At 35.6% G+C, this 19034-nt stretch overlaps 1 protein-coding gene across 1 annotated transcript; it reads right to left on the bottom strand.

Annotated features, from left to right (window-relative positions):
- Window positions 1-15128: 15128 nt before the first annotated feature.
- On the bottom strand, window positions 15129-16864 carry LOC110875371 (alpha carbonic anhydrase 7). Its single transcript, XM_022123570.2, has 7 exons — window positions 16714-16864; window positions 16385-16602; window positions 16155-16261; window positions 15936-16038; window positions 15667-15834; window positions 15517-15570; window positions 15129-15433 (listed from the first exon to the last, which is right to left on the bottom strand). Exons 1-7 carry the CDS (start codon window positions 16787-16789, stop codon window positions 15347-15349), a joined length of 813 nt encoding a protein of 270 aa, XP_021979262.1. The 5' UTR covers window positions 16790-16864; the 3' UTR covers window positions 15129-15346.
- Between the last annotated feature and the right edge of the window lie 2170 nt (window positions 16865-19034).

The following is a 19034-nucleotide window of genomic DNA, read 5'->3' as shown; positions in this document are numbered from 1 at the left end:
AATGCATTCCAGTGAGATTGCTTAGGGGAGTGCATGTGCATGCACACCTGCTGAACGACATATGTGATATCTGGTCGAGTAAACGTGAGGTATTGTAGCGCCCCAGCTAGGCTTCGGTATAGAGTGGGGTCATGGAATAGATCACCCGAAGCACCGAGCTTGGTATTTGTATCAACTGGAGTTGCGACAGGATTGCATGACTGCATACCCGCACGAGAAATGATATCAGTAGCATAGGAATGTTGTGAAAGAAACATACTTGTCTTCGTGCGAGTGACCGAAATGCTAAGGAAGTAACTTAGAGAACCGAGATCTTTCATGGCGTATTCTCTAGTTAATTTTGTTATAAGCTGTAATCGTAGAGCCGAAGAAGATGTGACAAGAAGGATGTCATCTACATATAACAGTAGAAAAGCTGTGTCATGCCCCTGATGAAGAGTGAAAAGGGACGCATCACATTTACTGTGATGGAAACCCAATGTAAGAACGTAATCAGTAAACCTTTGGTACCAAGCCCGTGGTGCCCGTTTCAATCCGTATAGCGACTTTTTCAGTGAGCAAACATAGTCTGGATAGTCTTTGTCGCGAAACCCCATCGGTTGATACATATAGACCGTCTCATTAAGGTTACCGTGCAAGAAGGCGTTAGTGATGTCCAATTGATGAACATCCCAACCCTTGGATAGGGCAATAGATAGCACAGTCCGAATCGTTGCCGGTTTCACAACCGGGCTGAAAGTCTCACCACAATCCACTCCAACCTGTTGTAATCGGCCGTCACATACAAGACGGGCTTTATATCGCTCAAGAGTGCCATCGGACCTGAATTTGTGTTTAAACAGCCACATGCTTCGAATAACATTCATATGAGGCTGTCTTGGGACCAAATCCCATGTCCTGTTTCTAATTAATGCATGATATTCAGTTGACATTGCAGAGTACCATTCCGGAATAGATAGGGCATCGGCCGGGGCTTTGGGTACGGGCACAATGGAAGGGGTGGTGGAAGTGTGCAGTGAGAATGGTTGTTTAGGTTTGTAGATGCCACTCATGGAACGAGTGTGCATGGTTCAGGTTGTAGGTGGAGGCGGACAAGGGCTAGTCGGGTCCGTTGGATGTGGGCCGAAGGTAGTATTGGGCTGGGGTGGGCTCGGCTGGTGGATAGGAGGTGGGATGGACTGTTCGGACGAGGTGGGGGCTGATGGGACGGTGTAGGGGGCGGATTGTTGGGTTGGGCTTGGGCCTGGAATGGGGTAGTTTGTTGAGCGTTGGGTTGGGCTTGGGGCGAGTGAACGGGTGACACATTGGTTGGGTTTGGCTCAACATGAGGCCATAGGTGATGAGGGAACGGGTCGCTAAGGAAGTTGTATGAAGGAGTGGGTGAGATAGATTGAGCGAACGGGAAGGTGGTTTCATCAAAGGCCACATGGCGAGAGATGAAGATTTGGTGAGTGTTGAGGTATATGCATCGATAGCCTCTATGGTTGGGAGGATAGCCTAGAAAGACACAAGGGTGTGACCGATGGTCCAGTTTGTGGATGGTGGTGGATGGGGTGAGTGGGTAACATAAGCATCCAAAGACGCGTAGGTGGTTGTAGGAGGGTGTGTTAAGGTAGAGAAGTTCGGTTGGGGTTTTATTTTTTGTAATTTTATTGGGAAGGATGTTTAATAGGTAGGTGGCTATTTCAAGGGCGTGGTGCCAGAAATAAGTGGGAAGAGAAGCATGCGCTAAAAGGGTGCGCATCATGTTATTTAAGGTACGGATTTTACACTCGGCCTTTCCGTTTTGGGAAGAGGTGTAGGGGCATGAGAGGCGGTGAAGAATGCCGTTTGTGTTGAAAAAAAATTTGAAAAGCGGAGTTGACGTATTCTTTTCCATTGTCACATTGGGCCCCGTTCGACTTGCATGTGTTAAGCATATAGCTAGCGTTCCTTCTGAGCCAGGATCAAACTCTTCTTTTGACTAGACTATGAAAAAAGGTTTTAATGTACCGTTCAAATTGAGTTTTAATATTTTTTGCAAAGTGGGTGAATGTAGGGAATACATGAGATTTATTAGAAATGGGAAAGGTCCACAAAAAATTAGTTAAATCGTCAAGAAACAGTATATAATATTTATGACCTGGTGAGCTAACAATAGATGACGTCCATACGTCACTATGTATAATATCAAAAGGTTGGGTAGTGTAAGAAGTAGACGCATAAAATGGTAAACGAATACTTTTTCCATAAACACAAGACTGGCATACATTATTCTCAAAGTTATTAAAATAAATGGAAGAAGAAGTTTTTAATGAATGTAAAGACGGGCGCCCTGGGTGACCAAGACGGTGATGCCAGAGTTGTGAGGAAATTGCAGCAAGAGCGGTAGGTGAGGAGGAGCTGGGTCCCAAAAGCAAGGGATAGAGATCACCGCTGCTGTTGCATCACAGGAGTGGGGTCCTGGTCTTGTAATCCTTCACAAGAAAACCAACCGGGTCAAATTCGACAGACACAGAATTATCGGTAGTAAATCTACGTATGGAGATAAGGTTTTTAAGTAGTTTGGGTGAGTAAAGAACATTTTTGAGAATAAAAGGAGGATAAGGTGTGGGTAGGTATTTGGTGCCCGTACCTATAATCGGAATGGTATCTCCATTGCCAACAATAATATTTTTAGACATGCAAGAATTAAAAAAGGAACGATAATCACCTTGTTCATGAGACATATTTGTTGTTGCACCGGTGTCCATGTATGGTATCGGGTCAGGTTGTTGCAGACACATCGTGTACATGGCCTGTTCTATGTCCGTAGGAGCATAAGCAACATGGAACCCGTAGTGGGCCTCGGCCCAAGAAGACACTGTGAGCCCGAAGAGTGGGGCTGTTGTTTACTGTTGGAGGTGGGGTAAGGGCAAAGTGGCGGAGTCCATGGGGAGTATTGAGGGGACTGTGGAGGTGGATACCCGGGCCAAGAATTCATCCAGAAGAACCGCGGCCTCGGCCACGGCCCCGAGACCTACCACGTCCCCGGGAGTAGTCAGAGCGGTAGGGCTGCAGTGGTGACTCGGTATTGGATGATGCGCGGCTGGTGGTGGTGTTTAATGCGGTGACAGTTTTAGACGCAAGCAGTGCTTGTTCAGCTTTACGGGTCTCGACTTGGATAAGTTTGGAGCGGGCGGTGTAGAAGGATGGCAGGGGTTCTTGTTGTTGGAGGATAGTAGCAATCCCTCCGTATGATTCGTTGAGGCCCGTAATCAACTGTAACACGAGACGCTCATTATCAACCGGTGCATTGACGTTGGCTAATTGATCTGCCAGAACCTTGAGTTCTTGGCAGTAGGCAGAAACTGAAGAGAAGGCGTCCAGGCGAGTGTTAGAGAACTTATGCATGAGGTGAATGGCCCTGGCACTTTTGTTATCCTGAAAAAGATTTTCAATGGCACTCCAAGCTTCATAGGCAGTCGATGTCTTGTTGATGATGGTGTGGAGAAGGTCATTCGAAATTGTGCTATAGCTCCACTGTAAAAGTATCGCGTCAAGTTGTTCCCAGTCATCCGCGGGTTTGAGTAGGTCAGAAGAGGATGAGTTTCGAATGTTTTAGGTTTCGGTGAGAAGTGGTCAAACACGAGAAAAACTTTGCACTGTATTTTGAAGAGCGTGGCCCAGGAATTGTACTGTGAAGATTCAATCTCCAAGTTATGGGGATAAGGTTGCGGATGTTGGAAACTGTTGTAGCCGGATGGAGTTTATATTCGGCTAGGGGGCAACAGATAAAGTCATGGATGATGTTGTCATTGTTGCAGGGTAGAGGTTATGCAGGGATCAAAAATAGGTATGGAGAAGGAGGGAAGAGGCCGATGGTGAAGGGTGGGGAGAGAGGGTTGTCGGCGATGTAGGGTTAGAAGGAGGTTGGTATCTGGACTCTTGATACCATGATAGAAGTAATAGGATCGATTCCCTCTCTCATTCATTCTTGTGTATTTATAATTACATTTAGAATCTCTAATTTAGGATAGAGATCAATTCACATCAATTACAAATCAATATAAATATATGAAATATTCACTTGCTATTAATAACTAATAAAAACTTGTATACAAAATCCTATAAACATAAACAAAATTAATCCATGATCTGTTGTAAATAACTAAACCTAATAGCAATATAAGGAGAAGAATAATAGAATGAGGGAATGTAAATCTTATTGATGTATCATACAAATACAATAGCTAGTATTTATAGGGCTTAACATTAATACAAATACATTAAAGGGATGGGAGTTAAGCATGTGGAAAGTCACAATATTATAACTCTTTCATAACACTCCCCCTTGACTATCGACATGATTATGTAAAATAGCATATTATTCTTTTAATACTCTTGGTGATATATGTTGCCTCGTTAAAAAACCTTGCTAGGAAAACCCATTGGGATAAAACCATAGCCAAGGGAAAAAGAGTGCAACGCGTATTTTCTCCCCCTGATACTACTATATCAGGTGTGTTGCCTCATTAAAAACCTTACTAAGAAAACCCAATAGGACAAAACTTAGTTAAGGGAAAAAGAGTGCAGCTTGAATAAGTCTCCTCCTCATTTTAACATGTATCCCTTAAGTGACGTGTGTTGAAAGTCGAATAAATCTTTTGTAGCGAATGATTTGTCGCTTGATCCCTTAATATGCAATCCTTTATGTTGAGCAATGTTGTATAATATTCTAACGAGACTTTAGGTGCCTCCTTCCAAAAATTATCATATCCACGACTATGTTTCGTTACATTCCTGCATCTACAAGACTAACCAAACTTGTTTTGATGGGTTAGTAAAATATAATCAAATATCGTTTATACCTGAAATATTTCTTTGAACTCAATCCAATGTCTCTTCGCTTGACAAAGGTTATATCATGACAATAAGCTCAAATGAAAGATATTATAACCATACATAGCTAGCAAAACATATTAATGCACTTATGCATTTAACGATGATACTTCTAGAATGAGAATCTCTACATTGGTAGGAGATGATAATAACTTAACAACCTTTAACATACTTTAAGGTTCAACTATGTCCATACTAAATATCTAACATCATCTTCTAGATGTACTTGAGGGATTAGTAAAATATAATTACATATATACTCGTAGTGTAGTTCGAGTAATAATTAGACCGTGCCAAGATCATTACAAAAATTCTCCCTTTAAAAGCTCGACAATTTCTCTCGATGATGCCTATACATCATTACTGTAAATTGCGATTATAATGAACTTTTAAAAGTAGAATGTTCATAGAACATGGCTAATTTAATCAAAATTATACCCCTCTTTATGCAAATATCTTGAGTTGTACAACACTCGACCCAACTATTTTAGTCCATGCGTATTTTGTCAACTTCAAATAATACGTTCTTGTGGTTTTGACATCATTAATGCTTCTAGCATTATCAATTTATGAGGGAATTCTTTCCATCTTATCCAAATATACATGTGCTTTCACTCTTTAGAACTTTTGCTACATAAATTTGCCCTTTTAAAACATAGATATCTATATCATATGCAAAAATATCAAGAACACTTGCTTTTATCTCCAAAATCCATATTGTACCATGTTTGTACATTGTGTACATTAAGATGCCATGATAACCTGGTACACATTTTCTATGTATGTTTATTTGAGTATTGGTGCACAATAATTACATCCATAAGGTGTTTCGATTAACCTCTTAAGCACTCAAATGCTTTAGGATACTCATGGGGAGTTCCAATTATATTCAATTCAATAACATATACAACATGTATATGTATTCGTATATGAATTTATATAATAATCATAATATTCTTGAGAACTTATTTTATATGACTTAGTATTAAGTGATACATAACTTTCATAAGACGCATGCAATTCTCTTTTATATATTACCTGACTAATAAGATATTGGAAAGTCAATGCATCCACCACTGGAGAATACGTTTTCTCATAATCAATCATAGGTCTTTGTGAAAATTCTTGTGCCACCAATTTTGACTTATATCACTTAATTTGATTTTCACATGATTTACGTAAAAGACACTTTTGTATCCAACATATTTTACAACTTCAGTTGTATGGACTGTTGGTCCAGAAACTTTCCATTTCATTAGAGAACTAAACTCTGCCTTATTTGTGTCTTTCTATTATGGCCGATCATTTCTTAATATTCATTCATAGGCAGATCTTAAAGCTTGATCCTCATCATTTAACTATTTTAAGCGCTACATTATATACAAAAGTGTAACGACGTCGATTTTTATTTAGATTCCATACATATCTTAGACATGATACAACTTATCGAGATCTCTTTATTTTCAGGTACCTGGGGTTCTTCTTGAACCATCATGTCTATTGTCTCTTCAGGAGATCTTATTACTATAACCTCGACTTGACCATCTTAATTACTTGCTCCAATTTTCGATGAATTTTATTATTGGAATCAACTAGTCTACCATGCTTTAGGCATGCAATAGACTCATTACAAAAATATGTGGTTGTCCTCTTGGGACACAAATATAACTGGAGTATAAGCAGTTGATTATGTGACTTACTTAGTCACTCTATTTACGTCAGTGAACTTGTCTGATAATTTGTTCTTTAATATTGGTAAATGAATTATACTTTAAACTTCTAGTTCATAGTTTATAGTCTGAGGATCAAGATGACATGATAATTCATTTCACTTTTCACTTTCCAACTGCTTGTTATCTCCCCCTAATGTTGGGAACATTCATTCATTAAAGTGAAAACCAATGAGCCATAAACAAATTTCTCACTAATGGCTTTAAGTATTTAATCATAGACGATTATTTATACCAAACATATTCTCAAACTTTTTAGAAGTCCCATCTTTGTGCGGTATAGTGGATGAGTTTCAATATATGTCGCACAACCAAAATCTTTGATGAGACATCTTTGGTTCCTGACTAAAAACCATCTGTATGGGAAGAACTATAACTTATTGGCTTGATGTGAATTGATGGTACTATATATAAAATTACATGTACCTAAATGAACTTTTGCTCCTCTCATAATTATTGGCTTTGTAACCAATAGTAGACATTTAGTGATCATCTCAACAATCACACTTATTCCAATGATCGTTAATAACTTGGGAATCAAATTCACTATTATCAAATAAATATACTAATCCGGATTAATATGCTTGCTATCACATTAGCTAAGACACAATTACACAAGCTTCAGGTTGTGGATTTGGTAACCATCTAGACGATGCATCGATTTAAAACACTAAATGGTATCATGTTGGGATATGCATATCCTTTAATCGCTTCCAGAATATTTAGGTATACACACCCTCGTTTATTTTGCAAATATATAATTTCCATTGAGAGCAAACATTACATGCTAATTATTATCTTGAAGAATCTTCTAGTTCTTCATTATGTTTCACATCATCATTGACTCGGTGTGGTCTAACTGGTCATGCCAACTAATTAAATAATTATGATCCATAAACTTCTGGTTTATGATCGTATGTGTATTACTTGCTCGTATGTAATACAAAACGTATGATACGAGAGAATATATTATAACTTCAAAGTTAAAACCATCACGTTATGCAATCACTCCTTAGTTTGCCACTTTTGGTGGTCCATCTCATTATTAAAATGGCCATCATTACAATTCTTATAGTCAATCTCATCGTTACAAATGACTCAATTAGGTCCATCATTACATTTACAATGATTAAAATATAATCACATTCACTTTTGAGAATGGAGTAGAACCAAAACAAGCTTCATAGCTTTTCATTATTTACTCGGTCACATGAGTATAAAATCATTTCATTTTTTATTAACTCTTACAATGATATTGCTACTTTAGGAACATATGTCTCAAGTGCGACAAATGAAAAGAATTTAATCGATTTTTCCGTGTAAATAATGTTCTCTTTGCTCACCATCAATTGAGAAGTAGTTGAGTCATATAAGATTTATCAATCTTATATCTTACGACTTTTATAACGATCATTGTATAGTCATCACATTATTAACATGGTTGATCTCATTACATGAGCATCATAACAGTTTCCTCAATTACCATGATTACGAACTTTACACCAATTATTATATCATCACATTCAGTTCAAGAATGGATTATAACCAAACAACTATTATGGTGAGATCATTACAATTTTCTTAGTTATGTATATGATTGTAACCTTTGAATTGATCATTATATCATCACATTCACATTAGGGAATGGATTAGAACCACAGAACTTTCATGCTTGTTGTTTCAAACTTTATATATATATATTCTTTAACAATCTTGCTACCTGGGGCATATTTGAGGTTTGACAAGCAGAAATTGTTTTCTTCAACCTTTTCTTAAAAACCATCTTCTCATCATATTATACAACTTGAGAAGTAGTTACATGACTGGATCAAAAAGAAAAATTGATCGAAACTCTTACAAGCTTCCATAAATTTATAATGAGATTTAGAGAGCTTATGATCTTTATATATAAACCACAACTTTAGTCTTTCAGTTATAATCAACAGTATCCATATAAATAAAGTATGACATCTTATAATCTTATAGACAATAAATTTTAAAATGTATGACATTATAGTATGTGTCTCATAAAACAAGTTATGGTGAATAGACTGATATAAGATACATTTTTTTCATTAGTCAATAAAAAACATATATAACACAGCTTACATAAATATATCACCACCAACTAACATTAAATGTAAAAAAAATGCATCATGTGTAAAAGCTCTTTTTGAATGTTAACACACATTTATAATCATGAATGAAAATAAGCTTTCGGGTTTATTTTTTTGTTAATCGTTTACTCATGATGAATACATGAATAAATAACTATTTTGAATATAATGCATGTATATGATTAATCATTTGATCTTTAGATGTATTAATCTCAACTATAATATTATGAAACATATATTTAGACTAGATAGATCAGAACAAACTAACTAGGATTTATTCATCTAAGAAAATCATAAGTTGAAATTAGCAACAATACAATACATTAAATACAATTAAAAGATATTATAATGCACACAGTCTTTTAATTTATATAGAAACTAGGTTGATGCCCGCGCGATGCGCGGCTTCATCCAAAACCATATTATTTACTTTGAAATATAATATTTTGTACAAACGCATACATTGGAAGAAACAAACAGATATTAAATCCCGGAAATGACCAACATTACCTAGAATTGGTTACACATATTATTTAAGGTAAATGTGCATCATGATTTAGTTTTTATGTTCCAACCATTAAGGTATTATAGTAGGAATCTGGTATTGTGAATTGTGATCAATGCATTACCTAGAATTGGTTACCCATAGTCTTAACCATAGTTTATTTAACCATATCTACTTTGCTATTATGGAATGTTCTTTAGAAAAGAGTTTAGGTGAAGAAATTAGATGATGATGTACATGTGAAAGTTAGGATTATAACTTCCACCATTATCCTGCTAAACACTAATTTCATCAGCCTTGAAATCAAATACAACATCTTAAACATTTTCTGTACCACTGAGGTTAATTATAAATAATCAGTTTATCATACTTGTAGAAGGTTCCTGTAAGCGTAAACTCGCACCAAACCCTTGGCGTGTGAAGGCATATATAGTGAAGTAGCCAAAAATGCTCCATAACCAACCTAACATAAACAACACATATGTCACAGTTGTTACAAGAAACGTAATATTTCAACAATCAAACATTTTAACACGTACGGAGCGTGGTATGGACTTAGGCTGGGAAACAGTCTTTGTCTTTGGTATCTGAGCAGATGACTCATCTTCTGAAGAATCATCACTATCAACAGCCATAGCCAAGGCTGGACCACGTCTTGCTTTCCACGGACAAGCTCTATTAGGTGAGGTTGAACTTGCAGCCAATGACCTTGCTGACCTGCACACATTTTCCATAGATATCGTTAAGTTTATCAGTTTCTACTAAAAAAAGGAGTAAAATGCCACAGTGGATAGACAGACGTGAAATATAGACAGAAGTGAAATAGTAGCCCTGGTGGTGTGATTGGTTTGGTCTGATGGCACGACTTTGTGATCCAGTAAATTTTGGTTTAAGAGGTTTCTTGACTTCTTCTACCTAATAAGAATGCATTAGAGTACCAATAATAATCTAATAGAAATGGATTAAGTTGTAGATTCAATTTCTATGACTATGTGTTGTGGATGAACTTGGGGCGCTAAAGGTGGTCTTTGGAAATCCATTCTCACATCCAGATTCATTTTTATATATGCATAATCCAATCCCTTGTTTTTAGCTGATATATTATGAATCCCACAAAATTGAAATAGCGACACCTTCTATTTTCTTCACCTAAACATTGTAAAAGAATTGGAAAACCGCCTAAAAGATTAGGTACGACACCCTAAAGCCTATCTTTGACTAGTCAGCAGATGTTATGCCACGAAGAACGGAGGTAATGAGGCTTAGTTTTTCATTCCAATTTAGCAAGTTCCACGCCCTTTCGAGCTAAAACAAAGAATGGCGGTCGTTTCTTTAAAAATTAAAATTAATAATAATAGTTTATATAAATACAACCTATTTATGATATATTTCCACCCCTCTTCTTTTTAAGTGAAAAGGCATTCGACCCGCTTCTTTTTGAGTGATAAAGCATTCGACCCGCTTCTTTTTTAGCGATAAAGCATTCGACCCGTTTCTTATTAAGTGAAAAAGAATTCGACCCATTTTTTAAAGCCGAAAAATCATTCGGCCCATTTTTTTAAGCAATATATTATCTATTTTTTTACATATTTTACCTATCAGAAAAAAACCAAAGAATCTCAGGTTATTGAAACTGATCTAGTTGGCCAGTGTAGGAAAACTTTCCCTTTTGACCCGTTTAATAGAACTGACTCATTTGACGTTTAAGAATAACTGATCGTTCAACCCGTTTAATAAAACTGGCCGACTTGATCCATTTAATAAAGCGAATCGATTGACCTATTCTATAAAGCTTACCTGTTCGACCCATGTAATAAAAACTTTAGAGTTATGTGGCACACAAACACAAAAATGATGGAATAAATCAAAAGTGTTAGTGACCACTAATAAAAATGTACCAGCTTAGAACTGGCCTATTTAAACCACGCGTTCGAGCCTTGTTAAAAATTACTTTCTTTTATAAAAACTCATCAATACCCTACTGTTGCATTCGTGTTCCTAAGCACCTCAATGCTGGTTATTAGGGGTTCCAACCTTTGAGCCGTGAGCATGCTCGTGAAGCTAGCCATGTAGCTTTGTTTGATGATTAGTGCCACAAAGAGCCACACAACCACCACCATTCTTGACAAATTTCTATGTAACTTGTCACCTGTAAATGAGTATAATGAATGGTTTTGGCATTATCTGTTTCAGGGGGAGATTGTTGGGATTGAACCCTACCAGAGGAACAGATAATGAAAGCCAAAACCGAGTCACAACAGTGGATTCAAAATAAGCAGTTGTTTACACTAGGCTTTCCCCTTGACAGTGGTAATCTAACAGCTGATAGATCTTAAGTACTGCTCACTAGAGCAACTGATGAACCAAACACTGATGAAACTCTAAAGACTACTGAAGACAAACACTGTCACTCTATCTACTGTCGTTTCCTAAGTACTGCTGAAGACACAAGCACTGCCCATTCAAGGACTGATCACCTTTGAAGAAAGCACTGATGCTCAACATCAGTGCTCAGGCTACAACAGTGGAACGTGAAGCAGTAGTTTTCTCTTGTTTTGTATTGTACTTATAATCAGTTGTTAAACATCAGTAGTTTGTATAGAACAGTGTTTATAGGTTGTTAGGTTGTTAGATGTCACTATCATGGTGACGTTAGCTGAGATGCCTCAGTGGTTTGGTTTGCCTATAAATGGAGCAGTACCCTGTACTGTTACATTTGATGGACTGAGTGGATTCTTCTCTTCAGTCCAATCCTTTCATCTTGTGCAACCAACCTTGGAGTATCAGGCTGAGGGGGAGCTTAGTTCTGTAAGCATGCTTGTAATCATTTGCTTTGTATTTCAATCATTCAACTTAATGAGAAGCATTTGTTTACCAAACTATTTTCTCTTTTGATTGTGTTTACAAAGTTTGTTTTCATTTCCGCTGCACTTAATCTTATTCTATAATTCATTGATTTGTCAAATTTATACAAACAAGCACAATCATGACAGCCTCCGATCCTAACATCATAAGTAATGAGTAACAGTAAAAGGCTTCATGAACAACCATGGCTGGTTTGATAATTTGGATTTAACAGGTACAACCATCTCCAAACATGACTCAGTGTACGGTTAAGTGAAATCCAGATAGTCCAGCCGGCTTGACCTGATGGCTACATCACCAGCTACTGCATCGAATTTCTGCTCCAAAAAAAGATCATAGAAGAAACTACCAAATCATGATGTGCATATCTAGTGCCTTAATTATAATAAGAAGTATTTGTATCAAGTATATGTTCACGCAAAACAAAAATCATTGTAAACAAATTACCTTTAAAGGTATTTGTATCATGAGTTCATCATAAGAACCATTGAATATTGAATGGTATATATTTAAATGGTCACAGCCTATTCAAAGGAACAACAGCATCATCATAATCATCATGCCCATTCTCATAAAAGGAGAGAGTTGTTTAATCATACATATTATACGATGGAATCATGGGCTCATATTCTCTTGCTGGAGCCTCATTCCTACAAGCAAACCCACAGCTGATTCATCAGCCAAAATTAAAATAAATAAATAAATAAATCGAGTAATGAGCTCACAGATAAGAGGCTCAGATATGTTATTATCAGAATTTAAACTTATTCACTCAGAGAACATAGCACAAACAGCAAAAAAGATGCATTAGGGTTCAAATGGAAGCCACTAAAACCAAAAGGTCAAGAAGTTTGTCGCTCACACGTGTATGATGCTTTTGTAAACAAATTTATGCATCGTCAAACTCAATCATAAAAAAGGAATAGATCTAGTACATTTGAAAGACAATTTCAAATCCAAAAAAAAAAAATAATTACCATCTCTGATCGAGAAGTTGATGTCGCCTTTTCAGCAAACGTTCTTCTGGTCCTAAACTCCCTCCATCTAACCTTCTATTCTGTACATTGCCTTGTGTATTGTTTCAAGGGCAGTTTTTTGTCCCCGTATCAACTAATGGTATATCAAAACCCTAAAAACACAAACATAAGTTCATGGATCATCAAATCGCCTATCAAAAACCCTAACAAACATAGTCTAAAACAAAACAACATTAAATCCCCGATTAAGATTGATGACTAACAGCCGACATTCACTGATTTCATCCGAAGGTGAAAATCAAACTCATATAAACAAACAACATGATATCGGCTTTTAAAACCCTAAGAAAAAAAAGAATAACCTAATCGATGTTCAAATCATACAAAATAACTTCATACATCATCACATAACAGTCAATACATAAGAAATCAAAGTACAGCAAACGATTCAAACATAATTGATCAATCAGATGATGAAGGAAATCAAACATTACCGTCAATGGAAGATTATTGCGTCATGAAGATCGATTTAACGTTGTCGAACAGGATTGAATAAAAACATCAGGAGCGGAATGGGCGATTAGGATTTTTGTGTAATGAATTGAAGGATTATGAGAGAATGAGAGAGAGAGTAATGAAGAAGCGTATTAGAGAAGCTTCTCAATCCTGGCCAAAGAGCTATGCCACATGTATGCCTATGTGGCTGCTTATTTGGCATCAACCATAGGGTGACATGTGTCCCCCAATGGTTTGGTTCATCAGATATATAGATTATCTCCTAACATAAATAAATGTCATGTCTTTTATTATGATGTATCGTAAAAGAGAAGAAATTCACTGAACAATCTTACACATATATTCATCAATATAATATGAAACCGATTTTAGATAGCATAGTAGTGGTTATAATTTGTCAATGACCAACATTTATTAAGAGCAATTATTTGAGCACAGATAATATGAGTTTAAAATAAAAATAAATTTGCAAATTATTTACTAATGATTTTTTATTTTGTTTTTTATCATCAAGTATATGTATGCTTCATATCAAATGTTGGCCGCTTCATATTATACAATACATATATGTGTTTGAATGCGTTCTCCAAAATTTAAGATTATTTAAAGTGGGCTTTTGCAACCGAGTGTATCAGACTTTAAGAGACAAAGTAACAACAATTGCAAAAATAAGATGAATTTATATTCTTCTTCTTTGATTAAGTTTTAGTAAATCAATCTCTTATCTTAATCGATTTATCCAACTTTCTTCTGTTAATAACTATTCACATAATAAAATATACAATAATTAATTTGTAGCAGAATCTATTTCGAATAAAAGAAATATCATATATCAAAATAACAACTCCATGGCTACCATATAACTACTACGATGCTTTTATATAAAAAATAGATAAAACTCATAGTGTAAAAGAGTCTGTAAGAGACAAGATCACAAATAAAAATGTGCATATTTACGAGAATAATGAATTTTGAATAATTTTAAATGCAAGCTATGCTGATATTGATAATAATATGTTATGTGTATTATTAGCCAACTTTATAAATGAAGTTTAATCACAAAATTAAAAGGGAATAACAAAAGGACAATAAAACAAAACTTAAAAGTCACACGGTAATAAAATCGATTAATTACTAAATTAATTAATCCACGTGAATACACAATGGAAGCCAACAAGTTACCACAATTTTGTTATCTAACTCAAAATAACGGACAAGTCATTAACAAGATGAAAGAAGATGGTTGTGTTGTCGGGCGTGTCAAATTTTCGCCAGAAGTGTCAAAAATGGACTAGAGATTATATCAACATTTATGGATATTAGATTGTTACATGATTTAGCAATGGATATTAGATGGTTACCTGATCGAGAAGGAGCACTCAGTAGCCACCATTCACACTAAACATCCACACACTCGCATCAATGGATGGCAAAACCAAATCAACATATAATTAACATGTGAACATTTATCGCCTATGTATGACTCTTTGATCGAGCACTTTCGTGCTGATAACGTGTTGTAAAACAACTAAACCTAATAGCAATATAAGGAGAAGAATAATAGAAAGAGGGAATGCAAATCTTATTGATATATCATACAAATACAATAGCTTGTATTTATAGGGCTTGACATTAATACAAATACATTAAAGGGATGGGAGTTAAGCATGTGGAAAGTCACAATATTATAATTTTTTCATAACATGATCAATATTAAAACAATGAAAATATAACTTTTCATTGATCTCGAGCTGCACATCAATATGGTCGAAAACCCTAATTTGTTTTATCTTCATCTGGTTTATTAAGCTTCAACCAACGATTATTCAAGGCTTGAACTGGTCTTGCGTTAGCATTAGCTTCCTGTTACACCACGAACTAAAATTAACAAACAAATTTTACATCAAAAGTGAAACCAAATAAATAGAACATAATGTAAATCTCACATCGTGGACTGCTTCACGAATTATACGCAATTGTTCTTGAGAAACCGTTCTCACCTGATACAGTGAAACAAAAAGGGTTTTTAGTGATCAAATTCTGTATGTTGTAGAATTATTATAAAATATTACAAAAAAGTATATATATTTTTTTACCTTTTGAACAATGGTCCATATAACATTTTCGTCGCATGGTGGAGTAGTAAGTGAGCCAATATATCGATAATATTTTGTACTCTCAAATTTTATTTGTCGGGGGTCTATTATTCCCACGCTTTTTTCAACTTCTCTTGTAGATGACACTGCTTTTAAATATGGTTCCATCTGATCACATGTATTAAAAAAATATAGACTTAGAGATTTTGTGGACAGAAAATTATTAGTTACATTGCAATATTAGTTAAGAAAATGATTACTTAACATACCGTGGCTAAAAAGGAATCGGGGTGACCAATTTTGTATAGGACTCCAACCACTGCAACCTTTGCGTCTATACTTTGATGAACCAAGTGTAGCTCGAGATTAAATCTATGCATGTAAGAAATTATATTGTCGTTAGATATATGAAATGTTAGTTTCTTGGTAATTAAAATGAATTTTGGAGATGAATGTTTTGCTTATTTTAATAAAATTTTTATATATACCTTTGGCCATTGATAGTGTGTTCAGTAGGGGTGTGCCAGTGGGCTTGATTAAGCTGATACTCGGTTCCATTTATATGAATATGGCCAGCTCCTCTTATCCATCTCAACTGTATTTTTTCATAAAAAGTTAATAGTTATAAGAACAAATATCTATATCCGCTAAATAATAACTATTATCTTTAGTCTTTAGATGATATGAAAGTTTAATTTTTGTGGGCATGCTTGCCTACCATCATATCATGGCCCCTATTGATAAGTGTTGCATTAGCTGGTTTATAATCTGTATCAAGTCTTCCTAGTATGGATGTAATCTGAACCCTTTCATGTGTGAGATCAATTGGCGACTGCATGTCTCCTTGATTACACATACTCCACTCAGGATGGATCTTTCCCCAATGGTTCGGGCCGTTTGAACTATTCTCGTCATATGAGAATTCATGTTCGTCATCTGCTCCACCATTAACAACATATTTCATGAACAAAAAAAAAAATAATAATATACGATCTAACAACCGAAAAGGCAACTATAATGTTTAAGTTAGATTGTTTAGGGACTTACCAACTTCTTGAGATATAGAGAAAGGTGCACAAAAGATGATGAAAATAGCAAATAACAATAAGCTTTTGTTATTCATTACTTTGTGAATATATTAAATCCTTTTAGAGTTTTGGTATAAGTTATTGATGTTTTGCATAGGGGGGTATGCATATAAATACATAGTGGGCAAGGGTAGGGTTTGGGTTAAAAAATGTGAGCGGAGAAAATTAATGTTTCATTTTGACCAATGACTATGCTTTATTTTAACATATAAAGGTAATGGAATTCTTTGTTGTGTGAAAACACAAAGACTTTTGGATTCAGCCACCTTCAATATAATATCTGTAATTATTCTTCATAACTTCTTTGAATATAATCATATATGATTACAACATTTGAAAGAAAAATAGTCTTCTTGAAATATATAAACCTTTTTAACCTAAATTACCCTTTATTCATACCTGCAAGAAGAAGAAAAACGTGGAACATCCATATACAGTTATCGAATTTTTCCTTTTGCTTCCAAAATGATACATTAGGATTGTATATAGCAACATCAAATATTCAGATGTACACACGTATATGATGACGGAATCATCATCATCATCATACTCAGTAAATCCCACCAATAGCAAAGTTAAGCAGGGCCGGCCCAAGCCCAAGTATTTTAAGGCTTGAGCTTTGGGCCTCCAAATAAACAGGGCCTCAAACTTTAAAAAAAAAATTAGTAATAATTATATATGATATTTGGACTAGGTTGCGATGGATATTATTGATGTAGACAAAAGATCAAATACAAATAACTTTAACGTACGAACTGAAGGTTTTGCTGAAAAAACACGGTGCATTTTCGTAATTATTAGTAATTATCAAAATTACTTTACAAATGATCTTGTCGTAATTTTGTAAAATGTTCTTGTAGAGTAATTTTTATCTTGTAGAGTAATTATCAAAATTACTCTACAAGTGTATCAAAATTACTCTGCAAGTTTATCAAAGAACATACAATTCAAAATTATTCTACAAATGATCCAGTAAAGTAATTTTGATCTTGTAGAGTAATTTTGTAAAATGATTATGTAGAGTAATTTTGATCTTGTAGAGTAAATTTATAAAATGTTCTTGTAAAGTAATTTTGTAAAAAAAATTTAGCATTTAGTTATGAGGTTTAGCTTTATGCTTTAGTTTTTAGTATTTAGTTTGGAGTGGGGGGTGGGGGGTTTAGGTTTTTTAGGGGGTGTGGGGGTTAGGTTTCTTTTAGGTTTTGAGGGGGGGGGGTTAAGTTTTTTTAGGTTTTTTTTTTGGGGGGGGGGGGTGGGGTTAGGTTTTTTTCTTATGTTTAATATATAACAACCCTAAAATAAACCGACACCCTAAAAATATTTAAGATACCCCAAAATGTCCTAAAATACACCTCGTATACAAAAACGAACCCCGAATACCTTTATTTTTACAAAAATTAAATAAAAACAAAATTTCAAGGGTCGTCGCGGGGCGCGAAGACCTTAGTCTTCTTCTACGCGGGCCGCGATAGATGGGCTACGAGGCCAAACCCGGTGACGACACGTGTCACCACTCGTGTCAAGCCTAGTGGCGAGTCAGCCAAGCTAGCGCCTACCCTAGCTGGCCTCGCGGGCCGCGTAAGCCCTGGAGGAATGCTACGCGGGGAGCGACGGAACCAAAGATCAGCCCTATAAGTAGCAGGCATCGGCTGAACATTCGAATTCGCTCAAATCCTTTTCTCTCTCAAAATTTTCTTATAGTATAAGCTATTTCCGGGCATTATACCCCCTGAATAACGAAGTTCTGCTCCTTGTAAGTATATAACCCCGGTTACATATTAGATACGCTGCCCGATTGATCTAGGATTCCGTAACGGCTGTCGTGGTTCTGCCCGACATAGTCGTTGGGATGTCGTCTCTGGGAGGGTATTACTAATGTAAATATTAAGGGTTATTATACTAACACGTGTGCATTTGTGTAATTTATAGATAATCTCCAAGAAATCCTTAAAGAAAGCCTAAGACAGCTATGTGAGTAATCTCCTTTTTGTAAACTGTTTTTACAAAAACTTAAATATTTTACAATGTGATTAAGCAGTGATTGAGTCTTTGTAATTCTTCAACTACTGCCGGTATTATAGGGTTTTGTATACATTACTTGATAATCTTCACAATTGGACAACGGGTTAGCCAATGTGTGATATGACCATAGCCACAGATACGGTCGAGTGGCAAGTACTGAATGAGTAATTGTGTAGATATAAACATTATAATCGCTCTCAATACTGTCTTAATTAATAAAACTCTTCTTGATTAAACTTTGATTCACTCACCAGTATT

This window comes from Helianthus annuus, chromosome 1 (genome assembly GCF_002127325.2).
Source record: "Helianthus annuus cultivar XRQ/B chromosome 1, HanXRQr2.0-SUNRISE, whole genome shotgun sequence".
NCBI lineage: Eukaryota > Viridiplantae > Streptophyta > Magnoliopsida > Asterales > Asteraceae > Helianthus > Helianthus annuus.
This window is presented reverse-complemented; position numbering and strand designations above follow the sequence as displayed.

Coding starts and splice junctions, on each gene's coding strand:
- LOC110875371 (XM_022123570.2), bottom strand. CDS start 16,789: ATGAATAACAAAAGCTTATTGTTATTTGCTATTTTCATCATCTTTTGT. Junction 16,603..16,713: donor CTCTATATCTCAAGAAGTTG/GTAAGTCCCTAA, acceptor ATGGTGGAGCAG/ATGACGAACATGAATTCTCA. Junction 15,434..15,516: donor TTCGTGAAGCAGTCCACGAT/GTGAGATTTACA, acceptor GTGGTGTAACAG/GAAGCTAATGCTAACGCAAG.